Genomic DNA, 14862 nt, shown 5'->3' with positions numbered 1-14862 from the left:
ACTGTTTCTCATACAATCCATTTCCTTCTGTGGTTTGTGCAGGTCATCCACACAGCAACAGAGGAAAGAAAAACTATCTAAAATGAGGAAATGTGAATGTAAAGCCATAACAACTGAAAGTGGACCTAGGGGCGTGTGTCATAGCTGAAATGACTTTAAAAAAACAAAACAAAAACACAAGATTAAATTTTTTTGACTAGGTGTCAAGTTGACAATATCCCTTCTATTAACTGCTTCGAAAGAGAGGAACTTTGAGGAAGAAAACCCCTTCAGTCCTTTTTTACAACACACAAATTAATGGAAAGAGAGAAGCCAGGGACTAAGTGTCACAGTATATTAATTGTTAATGGGAGAGATCCTGCAATCATTTACTAAAACCTACTTCAAAAAAGGCCACAAACAGCAAGCCTTTGAACGAGTCTCATCTAATCTTGTTCCATGAACACTAGAGTGAAATTATACTTTCTGTGCATTATGTTTGGAGCCTGTTATTAAGGTTTAATTGCATCTCATTTCAATGTGTTGCTATATGTCAAAACATCACTAAATAAATATGATCTGACAGGTGACAAAAAGCACCAAAGATACCCATTTGCTGTTATATCATCCAAGTTAATGTTAGCCAACAGGTGCAGATGATATTTTCTACACTTGCCTTAAAATTAATTTGCATCATGGGAAGAAGGTGAAGCAAAGTATTGTTCCAGTCCATAGTGATGAGGGAATTAACAGCTGCTGACTCCAAGCACTGCAGTGTTTTGTATTTATCTTGGGACATGCTCACTTTAGAGCCCAGAACTTGAGCAATTGCTGTAGGGTGAAAGGGAAAAGATCATACATAATGAAGAGACAGTTTGCAAATAACAAAGATTTCCATTGTTGTTTCTGAGACATTCCTGATCATCTCACTGATTCAGTGATTACCATTACAAAAATCCACACTTGCCAACAAAGCTATTTTATATTCTAAAATATATAGAGGAGAACTGTGATAACTGTTGACAAACACTGATTGCTGTACTGTAGCTTCAGAATTATTCCAGGGAGAGGAGTAGTAAAAGTATGTTAATAGGTTACAAATCATACTGCCTCAATAATATATTGCTGTTCAAGGGAGCAAACTAATATTTCTTTCTAAGACGCTAGAACTTGGTACAGTTCTGAAGAAGGGACAAACGACCCATGTTAATGATGGCCTGAATTTCAGTGAGAGAAATTCTGGTATCAATGACTTTGAAAATCTTTTTAAAAGTACAAATGTTGCATGGCTGTCTGCTCTAGAAAGTACAGTCAGGTAAACACTGTGCTGATTTAAGCCTGGGGCACAACAGGTTTCCTTAAAGACAGAAAATAGCAGAAAGAGGCAGTTAGTTGCTGAGAATGTTTTTAATAAATTGTTCATTTGTATGACTTGCTTCCATTTTACAGGGAAATACATATCACCCTTGGAAATAAGTGTTAATAGAACTGAAGTTTAAAAATAATTACATTTCCTTCACTGTGTCACTAATAGCACTTGAGATTATTAAAATTGAAAACAAGTTTTATAATCTCACCAGTGATGCTGGGGTTTTTTGGTTTTATTTTTAAGTAAACTATTGGCACTTCTCTTGGTATGGCTAAATTAATTAGATTGCTGAGTTTCACTTCCTGTGTGTAGCTACTTTATGCATTCTATGCAATGGCACAACATGGTTTGGTTAAGTTTGCAAACACGGCAGATGAATGTTTCAATCAAACTTGTTTTTAGTTGAAATTTTAAAAAAAAACTTACTGATATTTAAAAAAATTAGTATTAGATTTTTAAATTTACTATCTTTTAGGGCTGTCAAGCGATTAAAAAAATTAATCACGATTAATTGCACTGTTAAACAATAACAGAATCACTTTTTGGTGATACTGTAAATGAGAAGCTGGCAGCATTATCTCCCATAAATGTAAACACACTTGTTTGTCTTAGCAATTGGCTGACAAGAAGTAGGAATGAGTGGACTCCTAGGCTGTAAAGTTTTACATTGTTTTGTTTTTGAGTGCAGTTGGGAGGGAGAAATCTGTTTTTGTAAGTTGTACTTACATTGTAAAAAGATTGCATTATGGTACTTATATGAGGTGAACTGAAAAACTATTTCTTTTGTTTATCATTTTTACAGTGCAAATATTTGTAATAAAAATATAAAAAGTGAGCTCAGTACACTTTGAATTCTGTGTTGTAATTTAAGTCAATATATTTTAAAATGTAGAAAAACATCCAAAAATAGTTAATAAATTCCAGTTGGTATTCTATTGTTTAACAGTAAAATTAATCACGATTAATCTTTTTTAGTTAATCGTGTGAGTTAACTGCGATTAATTGACAGCCATACTTTCTTCTGCTATCCACAAAATCTAAATGTTGAGCCTAAGCTACCTTCGTGCATACTTTAAGAAAAAGCTCATTTTACATTCATTCAGAGATGCATATATTCATTTTGATTTGATATGTCCATTTACATACCTAGAAAGACCTTTTCTTTTCCAATGGAATAGGTTCCACAGACGACCAATGTACGTGGGTTTAGAGTTACTGTCTCAAAGGCAGTGTTGACAGCAAACTGGATAACCTCTTGTTGAGAAGGAAAAGTATATTCAGGGCTGCAATATCTAATAAATGGAAATTGGATATGAATATGTAATAGAGCATAACACAGGCGGCATCCTACTTTATAAGTAGGCTTTGTCAGAAACTGCACACAACGACATAAGGAAGAGACAGCCAAGTTATTCGTCAATATCAATTCAACTTATTATTTACTTCTTAAAAATCATGGTGGCATATGGTAATTTTTTAAAAATTAAACTTTAATCTTTTTCAATAAATACATTTTAAGTTATTCTACGCACACTCTTTTGTATATGCACATTTAAGAACACTGCCAATATTCACGCATCTGACACAATGACTACTGAAATCTTTCCCTCTTTTGAGAACTATTTTTATAAAGCTGGATGTTTGTGTCACATACTAATTACATCCATAGCTCTTTTATTTTTTGGCATGCACATAGTTGTCATATAAGGCATTATTCATTCACAGTAATAGAATATGGGTCAGAAAATAAAAGTATTGCAACTGGGCATTAGTCATCATGTACTGAAAGAGTTTCATGTGGATGAATCAAAGAAAGGTCTAACGAAAAATTGGACAAATGACTCCAACATTTAGCAGCCTTTCATTGTTTGAATGTTTGTTTCTTGCATTAAGGGCCTGACCCATATAAAGCCAGTTTCAATTTTATAAACCTCTGCTTTTACAGGGACAAATGGCACCCACAATTGAATAACACATGATTAATTTGGCCATCTCAAATGAATATTGCAAAAACCTTTATGCCACACATAATTATTATATCTCTATTTATATAAAGTCAACAGACATTATATAAATGGCTTTTTAACAAATACCATATTTCTTTACATACCACTCATCAGAGTTAAGTGAGTATCAAAACACGTTACTCATATTATTAATTTAGATATAAAGTACTATTATTGGACACACAGTTGTTGTTGGGACAGGGAAAGAAGGATATACTAGCTTACGTGGTATCCAAGTACAGAGTGTGAATCTTTCGACTGATCAGAAGAGGACAATGCTTCATAGAAGGATCTGCCCTGAAGTCCCCAGTGTGTAGCATGACATTTCCATTGGGAAGGCAAAAAAGGATCATTGTGGCACCTGGACAACTAGGGGGAAAAAAACAATGCAACATATTCTTACTTCCAAAGTGGCATCCATTACCACACGAACTATACTGCTTTCAAGCAGTAGTGGGGATAAAGCATGGTAAATCACAGATAGCCAGCCCCACGCACTGGCAGATTGAGACCGAGAAACTCCTGCGTTCTAATGCTAGCTATGCCACCTACTTGTCTCGTGACCATAAACAAGTCACCACCTCTCAAGTGTCTCAGTTTCCCCATCTGAAAAAACTGGATGATATTAACTGCCCACAGTACTGTTGGGAGATTAATAATCTACACAGGATTTTGAAGTTGTGAAGTGCTACTTAAGTGCAAAGTTTCCAATTCCAATTCCAGTGAAGCTAAAAAAATAAACCGCTGTTTAAGTCCTATTAATAGACTACAATTTTTAGGTTAGATGGACAATGGGAGAACAACTACACCTAAACAACTAATAAAGCATGGGCTGCCTCTTGTGTTGATCAGTCTTTCAGCACGTGTGGCCCAAATGATGTTCCAGGCCCATCTTTTTATGTTTATCGGTCTCTCTGTTCCAATATGAATTTTAAAACGGCAGGCTGGGGAAAGAAGAGGCATTGTTATGATTTAGGAAAAATAGAAATTGAATAATTGTAGGTGCCATCTTCAGTGCTGTGGGAGTTGGTGCAATATTTGCTTTTTAAGTTCTTTAAAAACTTTACAGATTTTAAACCTTATCCTGTATCCCGAATTTAGTGTTGGGTAGATACCATTCCCTGTTTGCTACGATTGCAATGAGTCCATTGCTACTCATGCAGCTCCTCACCAAAGTTAGTTTGTTTTGCAGGGCAGACACTCAGACTGGGCAGCCAAAATAGGAGTATTTTGTACATGAGTCATATACAGAAGTTAAAAAAAGAGGAAGCACTGGCCACAGATCATAGCTTAGAAGACAGAGATGGTAAGTGCTCCAAAAACTTGAACTTTATACCTATAGTTTATATTCCTTTTAAAATGAATGGGGCAGGAAAAGCTGAAAAATGTCCAAATTACATAAGCTGCAAGGCTTCTTTCATTCCCAACAAGCATTTTCAAAGGACTTTGAAGAAATCTTATCTCTCAAACTATAAACAAGGCCTAAGATAAGTATTATTCAAACCAGCTGTAACAGAATTCTGCATTTAAATTTATATACTAAAAAGAGAGGACTTTAATTCCAATACACAACTAAAGTGCCAAGAGGCAAAATGATCAGAACTCAGGATTGAAAGCCAGGATCTACTGAATTCTAATCCTGATATTGCCACAGATTGTCTACATGGCCTTGGGCAGTTAAGGTCTGGCCCTGCACCACTGAATTCAATAAAAGCTTTGGCAAAGATTTCAATGGGAGCAAGATCAGGTATTTTTAGAGACGAATTTTCAAACTTTCAAATGATTTTTGTGTCCAGCTTGAGACCCCGTGGGCCTGATTTTCACTATCTGAAGCTCCCATTGTCATCAGCACATTGTAAAGTTCTTAACATCTCTGAAAATAAGGCCCAGTGCGCCTCACACTGGGCACTAAGAATCTGGACCACTTTGGAAATCCTAATCCTAAAATCTTGCTGTGCTTCTATTTTCTTACGTACTTCAGAGAGGTGTTCTAAGTATCAAATCAGGATTAATGTCTGTAAAGAAATGTGAAAATTAAAGCACTTTGTATCACTAGCATCTAGATATCTTGGTGATGAGCTCATTACAAATGCACAAAATATTTTCAGGGTAAAATTTTCAAAGGAGTCTAATTCCCATTCTTAAAAGTAACTTGGCACTTAGAAGACTAAGTCTCATTGGCATTCAATGAGATTTACCCTCCTATGTCCTTAACTCACCTTTGAAAACAACATTTATGCTCCTAAAACACTTAAGCACTTTAAAAAAATGTATCCTTAGACTTCTAGATCCACTGAAGCCAAAAAATCATGAAGGTATAAACCTTTTCTAAACAATAACTTATCTTTGACATTCACTATTTTCAAATGATATATATAATTCAGCTGCAAAGATACATACTGATTGGCATCAAGCAAGACCACTTTGATTCCATTCACTGTACACTCTGTATCCATTGGCAATGTATGGACATACTGTTCTTGCACTCGAAGTTTACTCTTCACCAAGTTGCCAGTTATCTGCAAAAGAGAAAGAGTTTAGTACTGAGGGCTGGTTCACACTACATAGTTAGGTTGACATAAGGCAGCGTATGTTGACCAGATTATGTCAGTGTCTACGTTATAGTCTTCCTCCTGCCGATGTAAGTACCCTACTACATTGACATCATAAGCCTTATATCTCTCATGGAGGTGGAGTTATGTTGGCGTAGTCGGGGCGACACAGTATCTGTGTAGACACTGCATCCCTTACATTGGCGTCTTGTCAATTTCAGGGTAGGAGAATGGACCCTGCCCCCAGCTGGGAGCCAGAGCAAGAAACCCTGGCAGCTTCCAACCCTGCTCCCAGATGGGAGCCAAGATGTGAAATTGACAAGGCTGCCTAGCTCCCAGTGGGGAGCAAGCCGAAAAGCTGGGGCAGATGGACCCGGCTCCCCAGGGGTGAGAAGCCCTGGGCAGCTTCCCATGGCTCCTGGCAGGGAGGGGAGAAGCCTCAGGAGGCTTCCACTAGGGAACAGAAGCAGGGGGCAGTGTACCGGGAGCCCAGGAGCCTGTGGGGCAGCCAGGCTCCCTATAGGGAGCTGCCAGCAGAACTGAGAGACGGGGCTCTCAGCTCCCCACACTGCCCTTCTTAGGTCGGTGGAAGCACTCCTGGTGAGGACACACACCATCAACCCAAGGAGGGTAGTGTGGACATGCACCATAGCAGTAATTACTGTGGTGGCTGTAAGTCGACCTATATTAGGTCGACTTACATTTCTAGTGTAGACATACCCTGAGACAACAAAAAGACCACATCAACCCCATGTGCTTTACCTGATAATTAATGTAGAAAGACAAAGAAAAACATCTAAATATTTCAAGGGAAAACAATTAATAGAAACCAAGTTCACTTTTTCTGTGCTTAGGTGTTATTTTTTAAAAGTCATTTTTCTAATGGTGCCAGCAAGTAAAAACCCAAGCATAAATACCACACAGTATGACTAGAGTTATGGCAAGGACCATTACAAACAGAGGTGGCATCTCTGGTGTTTAGAGCCTGAGACTTGGAGTCAGAAACCCCTAAGTTCCATTCCTGTCTCTACAACAGACTTTCTGCCTGCTTGCAGGAAAAGTAATGTTTATGCCTCCACATCCCAGTCTCTATACTTGTTTATATCAGAGGGATGGTGCGTAAGATTCTTTAAAGATATAAGCATTGTGGAATTTCTAAATATTATTTAATTTCATTAGATTATATTGTAAATATTTAGAAAGATCTCAAAGCCACAGAGCACAATGTGTGCATTATGAAAGATTATGGCTCCAACACTGGCCTGGGCTCCAGCCTCTTATAATCTGCTATATCTGGGTTACAGAAACTCCTGGCAGGGGGAGAGCCTCTAGTCCCCTTAGGTATTTCCTTGCAGCTGACTCAAGAAAGAGGCTCTAATAAGGCTTTTCTTACATCTGTCTGATCCATCACTACTATAACAGCTCTTTGGGGTTGTTAGCAACTGGGGCTAGTTACAGCAGCCTCTGGGATACTGGCCTGATACAGAATCACCTCATGAGGGAGCGAAAGGTTCCTTTACCCAGATTAGCCATGCCAAATGCTCCTCAGCCACAGCAGAGATTCTGGTTCTATATCCATAGAAACTGAACACTGTATTCTTTTGGTTTTCATTCATAGTTGCATATTGATTTGGTAATTATCAAGTAACCCTAGGAAATCTTACCTTATTACAATAGATTGGAAATGTAAATTTTTTTGTTAGGCCAGTATAATGATCGGAATGGAAATGAGTGAGGAAATAGGCTACGCAGCCTTCGATTTCTCCATACTGAAATGCATCAACTGTAAAACCAGTTCCTACAACATAAATACAACAGGAGCAAATCAATTAATATGCATCGAGTAGCTACAGCCAGTTACTGGTTAGATTCTCTTTTATTTTAAGTAGAAAATGCATTAAAAAAAAAAAAGGAGTATGTGAGAACAAATGCAGCTTGCAGACATAAGCATTATTCAAACAGAGGGAAAGAGATAGTTTCACTGATTAAAATCATAATTAAGCAAAGTAAACAATCTTCAAATACAAACATTGACATATTCCTCCTACATAAATACCTGGTGTTCATCTGTATTCAAAATGGCATTTCTGAAACGCTTACACAGTGCAAGCTTCCCAAAGCACGGACTATGTATATCACTTCCAATCTGCACCATGCCAGTTCCATACATATAACACTCTTGCTAAATGTTACTACTATTAGCAGGCAACTGACCTGGGTTCTTAAAAAAATCTCTATCTGCTGATGGTTATATATCATAGATTTGGTATTATATATTTAAATGAATTATTATTTCTCATGATAAATGAGATGTAAGGAGTCTTTCCTATTCTCTGCAAATGAGAAATCAATAATGCAAAAAAAAAAACTATCAAATTTATTGGTACACTTTTTTTTAAATTTGGTTATATATTCTAAAAATCGCCAAAAATTTTATACAGTTGCTTCCACGCCATTCAACCCATTAATATGTATCCATCTGAAAAGTACATCTCCAAGTTATTTGAAAACATTAAAGAAAATAAATTCAGAAATATTTCACATACAACTGATGTGGTTCAAAACAAAAGCTAGACAGGCAGCCAAGGAAACTGACAATTATATTGTAGATATGAGGCCTAATCCTCCAGACTGATACATGTAGAGGATCCTCAGGACTTAACTGACATCATGGGGCTCCATACAAGCTTAAGGGTCTACCTGCATGCATCAGGTTGCTGGATCAAGGTCCCGGACAGTAGGCTATATGCTTACTACATTTACTACTCCAACTCCCATCTTCCTTGTATCTTTATCCAGGATTCCAGAATCAAAAAGCACAACTAAGATGATCCTCTGTTGGTGATCTGAAATCTGTGATGTTTAAACTTTTCAAACTATTGATCAGTCTTCCTTATACTTTGAATAGTTATTTTAGGAGATTTTGGTAAATTCTGAGCTGTTTCTTTAACTTTAGAAAGTGTTTTTTAAGAACACTACTAATTAACACTGGAGAATATCATTCTAGTGTAATACTATACCTTAAACACAAAATGAAGCTCAACTGTGATTACTTTATTATAGACCAAGTACACAAGAGTGAGGAACATTTTGTTCTATAAATGGCTATTAGCCACCCTTTCTTATGGCTTAAAAATAAGTTATGTAAAAGTTACAACTGATGAATTAGACAAGACAAACATTAGTTGAGAGATTTGAAAAGATACCAACAGGATTTAGGAGCATAAGTCTCACTTTCAATGGTGCTCCTAAGTCCCTGAGATGCTTTTGAAAATCTCCCCTTTAGGCTACCTGCCCCGTAAAACATAATTTAAGTCAAAAAGTTTGTTTTTCTAGCAGTATCTTTAAAAGATTATATTTTTACAACATTATATCCTTCTTTCATTGCTGCTCACTTATAGAATGAGCCGCTGTAATATTGTAAATATCTATGGCTCTGATCCCTATTAACTTTAAAGGGGGTCCATGCAAGTGGAAATCATTAAAGGATAGGGGCCTAAAAGGTTTTCACAATGAAACAGAATAAAAAAGCCTTGTATTAAAATGGGAAAAAAAGCTATATCCACTACACAGTTCTAAATTCAACCATTACAATTAAAAGTCACAATTACTTCTCACCTGGTATCTTCTTATAAAAGGGACACTTTTTGTTTTTTATTCCTTCTTCTGTAGAAGATGATTCTCTAAATCTTTTTCTCCAATTTCGCTTCACACCAGATGTTGTATCTACACAGACTCCATTTTTATTTGAACTTTCTGTGACCGCATCTATGTCCCCCACAGATCCTTCAGCTTTCCTCTTTTGTTGTCTAGGCCTCTTTCCATTGGGAGTTATAGGACTTGAGGCTTGTGTTCCCTCACCAAAATGTTTCTTTCCTTTGTTCTCTTCTTTTGTTTTGAGTTTTAACCCAAAGAAAACACCAATGTCCATTTGTTTCAGTTCTTTGGCTGAAATAGATTTGGCTTTCATATTTGCAACAGAAACAGATGACAGTGTTGGAGAGACCGTACTGGGAAGGGGTACAGCCACTGTATTATGAAGACTTCCTTCTTCCTCTATTACTGGCTGTGAACTCTTCTGGTATAATGTAGTTCCACTTGTGTTAGTAGTCATCTTATTTCTATTGATTAGGAAGTTACTAGGTTCCTTCAAAACTTCACTTTGCCTTGACAGAAAAGATCTACCACCTTCTTCTTTGACTTTCAAGGGCAATGATGGATCACTCACAGCCAAGTCTGCATAATCCAAATGGCAAGCATTAAAATCTTTTAGCTCCAAATTACCTGTATTAGAAACAGAGGCACTGAATGTTGGCCAATCAAATTCCTTTTTAGTTTTATCATAATTAAGGGAAAGAGAGGATTGTGCAGTTAGTGCCCCTTGTGGGTGTTTTAACTGATTAGCAGCACTTCCTGAATTAGAGAACATGTTGTTCATGTGCTCCTGAGAAACAGGCTCAACACAACCATCTAAACTACTCAGTCCATTCAATTCTTCACAAGGTTTGTTTTGTATTATGAAATCACCTATTTTAAGGCAGCTATACCTGTGTACTTGCTGAAGTGGAGAACAATCCAATTTAGTAAACAACATACAGCTAGATTCTTCCTTTTTCGTGCTCTCATCTTCAGAGTTCTGGGTGTGAAATAATCTCTTTTGTGAATGTTTTACTTTCTTCTCCTCCTCCTCTTCCTCCTTCTCTGTTTCCTCTTCATTTTCCTCATCAGTATTAAGTGGAGAGTAGGAAATTTCACAGTCACTGAAGTCAGCTTCTGGAAGTAGCAGCTTTAATTGATCAGAATCATTCTGACTATCCAGATCTCCACTAGCTTCGCTTCCTTGAGAAAATGGAAAATCCAAAGACTCAAGCTGGCCATTATCATCTGCAGACTGTGTAAGCAGAAGTGTCTGTTGGGGCTTTAGAATGTTTGTGGAAGACACAGTATTTACCTTGGTTACATTTGGAGATTTTGCTTGTGTTGAACTCTGTATCACCAATGTATGATCCTCATTTAGGGCATTTCTTACATTCCTGGTCAGTTTTTCCTGCTGTGAGGTTCCATTCACAAGGCCTGAGAAACAGCTTGAGTTAGTAGCATCAGAGCATGTGAACTTTCTCTCTGGGCTATATGTTGAAGAGCTGACAAGACAATCCCCTGCTCTGCTTGTAGCAAGAATGAAATGGGTATAGCGCTTGTAGTGCGATGGAATGCTAGAAGTGCATAGTAGACCATCAGGACACTCTAAGGAAACAAACAGAATAACACACTCTTGATATCTTGTCAAAAGGCATTTTTAGCACAAACACATACAGTGATTTTTATATTAATGTTATGGCATAACTGTTAAAAGCTTTCCTTTATAAATAGAGTCGTCTGAGGCCAGAGCCAGGCCTGAGCTATTCTGAAACACATCAACCTGACATTCTACCTCATAGTTGTCAGCTGGGATACAATGAACTTTTTAAAATGCTATTGAAACTATTCACAGAAATAAGTGTTTTTATGTTCAACTTTATGAAATAGTCAGTAGCTGTCTCTCTTTTTTTGTTTAACATTGTCACTGAATGTTGAGGTCCATATCTTACTAACCTAATCCTTTTGAGAATTTTAGGATCAGTGGCTAAATCAGTGCCAAACAGCAAGATTCTACAGCTGTTACTTTAAAGCTGGAAGTAAGGTGGCACATATATCTGCCTACAGTTAAAACTATAGAAAAACTAAGGGCTCCATTTTCATAAAACAACAGTGACTTCAAACATCCCTTCAATAAAAGACAAAGATATAAGAAAAGGAGCAGCCTTTACTTTAAGTTTCCTGGCTGTGTATTTCCTGTTTTTCAAACAAAAAGAGAGATATTAAAATCACGGATTAGGTTCCCGGAAGACTTACAAGGTCTCCACACACCCATGAAAGCACTGCATATCATCACATAGAACTGTGTGTTAGAGGGTCCCAGTTCCCTTGCTCCTATTTCTCTCCCATACTAAAATAAGTCTGTGATCTCTTGTGTTCTCACAGCAGACCCAGTCAATACAGGATTGTTAAAGTACACAGACCCTGAGACTAGAGTTGAAATATATCAGCACCATGGTGTCTTTGGTAGACCGAGCATTCAAATCTTGATTTCAACTTCCAAGTTTTGTAATGTATCAGAGGGGTAGCCATGTTAGTCTGAATCTGTAAGAAGCAACAGAAAGTCCTGTGGCACCTTATAGACTAACAGACATATTGAGCATAAGCTTTCGTGGGTGAATACCCACTTCATCAGACACAATACAAAGTGGGTATTCTATACTACTAAATCTGACCTAAATTTCAAGCAACTTTCTTTGAATAACCTTTAAAATCTATTTGAATGGGCTATTTCTCCTCAACAGAGCCTTACCTTTTTCAGTGGATCCTTGAGTGTCCAAACATTCAGTAACATGCCACTGAGGTGTCTGGGCTAACAGTAAAGAGAAAGGCATCTGGCAGCTTGGGCAGTATCCATCATAAACTGGCCTTGCATTTGGCGTGGTTTGTTTTTTGTTACAAGTCCTGCTTCGCTTTATTGGCGTAGTTACACTTTCCTGGGACTGCACAATATGGTCACCTTTAGATAGATTTAAGTTCTGGTCAGGGTTTATAAGTGGTTGAATACATTTCTGTCTTGGTTCCTGTTCACTTTTCTTGGACTTGTCCTTGTTTTCAAATGCTTTTTTATTACTTCTACCTCCACTTCCTTTTGATTTGCACTTCCCATCATTTGCTTTCTGCACAGCTGTAATGTTCACTAAATTATTATTTTGATATACTGACTTTGGTTTCCGAATGGATTTGTACTCCCAAATATCTTCTTCCAACCCGTCGTTTTCAGACATGGCAAAATAGCAACACATCAAATATTTTCCTCAGCTTTACACAGTAGTGTTTCAATTTTCCTAAGTCTGAAGTTTGTTCCTTTAATACTTTTTCTTTTTAATTTCCCTAGACCTAAAGCTGAAAGGCACTTGAACTCCATTTGAAATATCACATTGGGCCACAAACTAGATAGCCATCACAGATGGATCTGAAAGGCCATGACCTCCAGTTTTAAAAGAACGCAGGGGAGGGTTGTATATTTTAATGTTCTGGTTAAATCAAATCAAAGTGGATCATAGATGTACTTATTTGTAGAAGGAGCCATTAGCTGCAGTTACTGTTATTCCACTGGAGCACTGTAGATAATCACAGCCTCTGGAAAGCCTGGTTAGGGATTGCAAATCCACATCTGACAGAGATTCCTTTCAGGGCCTTGTGGGCCTGAAAGGTGGGAGCTTGAAAACAAATGAGATTTTAATATGTATGTGGTTGTCTACAGAACAAAAGCAGTAGGAGGTGATAGACTGAGAGGCTTTATGGAGCAGATCCAACTCCTGCTGCAGTTAGTGGCAAATCTTCCATTGACTTTAAGGGGACTTGGATGAGGTCCTGCCTTTAGCCCCCTCACACATCACATTTGTAGTTTTCTGCCTCAAAGGCACCTCCGGGCTCAGATGGACAGCACCTCAGTGGAGGGGCTGAAAACTGATCCAGTGGGAGGAGACATCCCCCATCCAGGCCAAGGCTGGGGGTCTGGAACACCTAGGATGATCAGATAGCAAGTGTGAAAAATCTGGACACTACTTTTTCTGAGAGGGGATGGGGGTGTACCATTGCATATATAAAGTAAATCCCCTAATCAGGGGTGGATTAACATCCAGGCTCATGGACCCAGGGTCCTCAGCCAATTCCCCCCGGCACCAGAACCTGGGTAGAAAGAGAAGACCATGGCACTGGAACTGTGGCCCTGCCCCCTACTCTTCTTCCCTCCAAGGCCACGCCCCCTGGTCAGGCCAGAAGCTGGAGCCAGGAAGTGGCAAGAGCCACCCAGGGATCCCAAGACCCTCCACTTGTCTAAGCAGGGGCCAGAATTCCCAAGAGCAGCCCTTGGCCTGTGTACCCACCCCCCAGGCATGCTGTTGCCAGTGGGACCCAGGGGCAGGAGTTCTGGTACAGCCTGCCCCCACCACAGAGCCTGTCGACAAGCTCTGGGGGGAAAGGAGGCCCTACCAGGAGGAGGAGGGGAGCCCTGGGAAAGTCACAGGCAGGGAGGGCTCCTGCTGCTACTAACCCAGCCTCAGCAGCCACTGCACACCTGGGCTCACTGAGTGCCTGTGCAGGCTCCCGCTGGCAGGCTGCCCACACCAGCTGCTGTCTGGGCTTTGTGCCTGAGGCAGCAACCATGTGTGGCACTACTCCTCCTGTCACCTTTTGCCCGAGGCTTGCAACTGGGGGTGCTGCCCCCCCCCAGACTGCACCTATGCCACCATGGCGCTGTGCCAACCTGAGGCTACAACGCCCACGTTAACAAGTGGGCGGGCATGGCCCCCTTGGGTCTCCCCCCAGTCCTGGGACTCAGGGTGTGGGGGGCCCAACCGTTCCTGGTGCCCAGGGCCCCAATAAATCGTAATCAACCTCTGCCCCTGATGGCGGGATGTCTGGTGTCCCTGGGCACAGCCCCTCCGCCCACAGCCTGGCCCACTTCTACGGGAACAGCCGCCCCACTGCCACAGGGGCCGAAGCCCCAAAGTACTTGTCCCGACAGGGGTCAAACCTCGCACCCACCCCTGGGTTCTCCCCCTCCCACAGCCGCTGCAACAGACCTTCCACTCCCTTCCGGCAGCGTCACCCTATCCGCTGCCGCACATTCCATTACACTGTATTGCTCCGTTTTCCGCCTCTCGCAAAGGGAAGGGGGACTCAATAATAATATTCGAGATCATTTTAATCCTTGCGTTTTTCACGTTGCTTCCATCATTTTTTTTGTCAATAACTGGCTGACCAAATGCGCTGCGTCGAATCTGCTAAGACAAAACAACCACTCTAGGATTTTTTTTTGTTGTTTGAAGAATATGCTACTGGGAATATGAAGGGTGTTTTTATCTTTTCAAAA

The 14862-nt window shown here is 39.4% G+C and overlaps 1 protein-coding gene across 1 annotated transcript; it reads right to left on the bottom strand.

The window, feature by feature from the left end:
• Nucleotides 1–598: 598 nt before the first annotated feature.
• On the bottom strand, nucleotides 599–14664 carry DCLRE1A (DNA cross-link repair 1A). The gene is made up of 8 exons (XM_050960773.1): nucleotides 14573–14664; nucleotides 12295–13511; nucleotides 9525–11150; nucleotides 7571–7704; nucleotides 5755–5873; nucleotides 3580–3723; nucleotides 2495–2640; nucleotides 599–810 (listed from the first exon to the last, which is right to left on the bottom strand). The coding sequence occupies exons 2-8, from the start codon at nucleotides 12785–12787 to the stop codon at nucleotides 599–601; spliced, it is 2874 nt and encodes a 957-aa protein (XP_050816730.1). The 5' UTR covers nucleotides 12788–13511; nucleotides 14573–14664.
• Between the last annotated feature and the right edge of the window lie 198 nt (nucleotides 14665–14862).

Source organism: Gopherus flavomarginatus, chromosome 6 (genome assembly GCF_025201925.1).
Source record: "Gopherus flavomarginatus isolate rGopFla2 chromosome 6, rGopFla2.mat.asm, whole genome shotgun sequence".
In the NCBI taxonomy this organism is placed as follows: Eukaryota; Metazoa; Chordata; order Testudines; family Testudinidae; genus Gopherus; species Gopherus flavomarginatus.
This window is presented reverse-complemented; position numbering and strand designations above follow the sequence as displayed.

Bases quoted from the DNA above. Each gene is read 5' to 3' on its own strand.
- DCLRE1A (XM_050960773.1), bottom strand. From the start codon at position 12,787: ATGTGTTGCTATTTTGCCATGTCTGAAAACGACGGGTTGGAAGAAGAT. The intron at 3,724-5,754 runs GTATGTATCTTT...TTTTCCCCCTAG, and splicing joins GTCTTGCTTGATGCCAATCA to TTGTCCAGGTGCCACAATGA. The intron at 811-2,494 runs GTATGTAAATGG...TTCACCCTACAG, and splicing joins AAAAGAAAAGGTCTTTCTAG to CAATTGCTCAAGTTCTGGGC.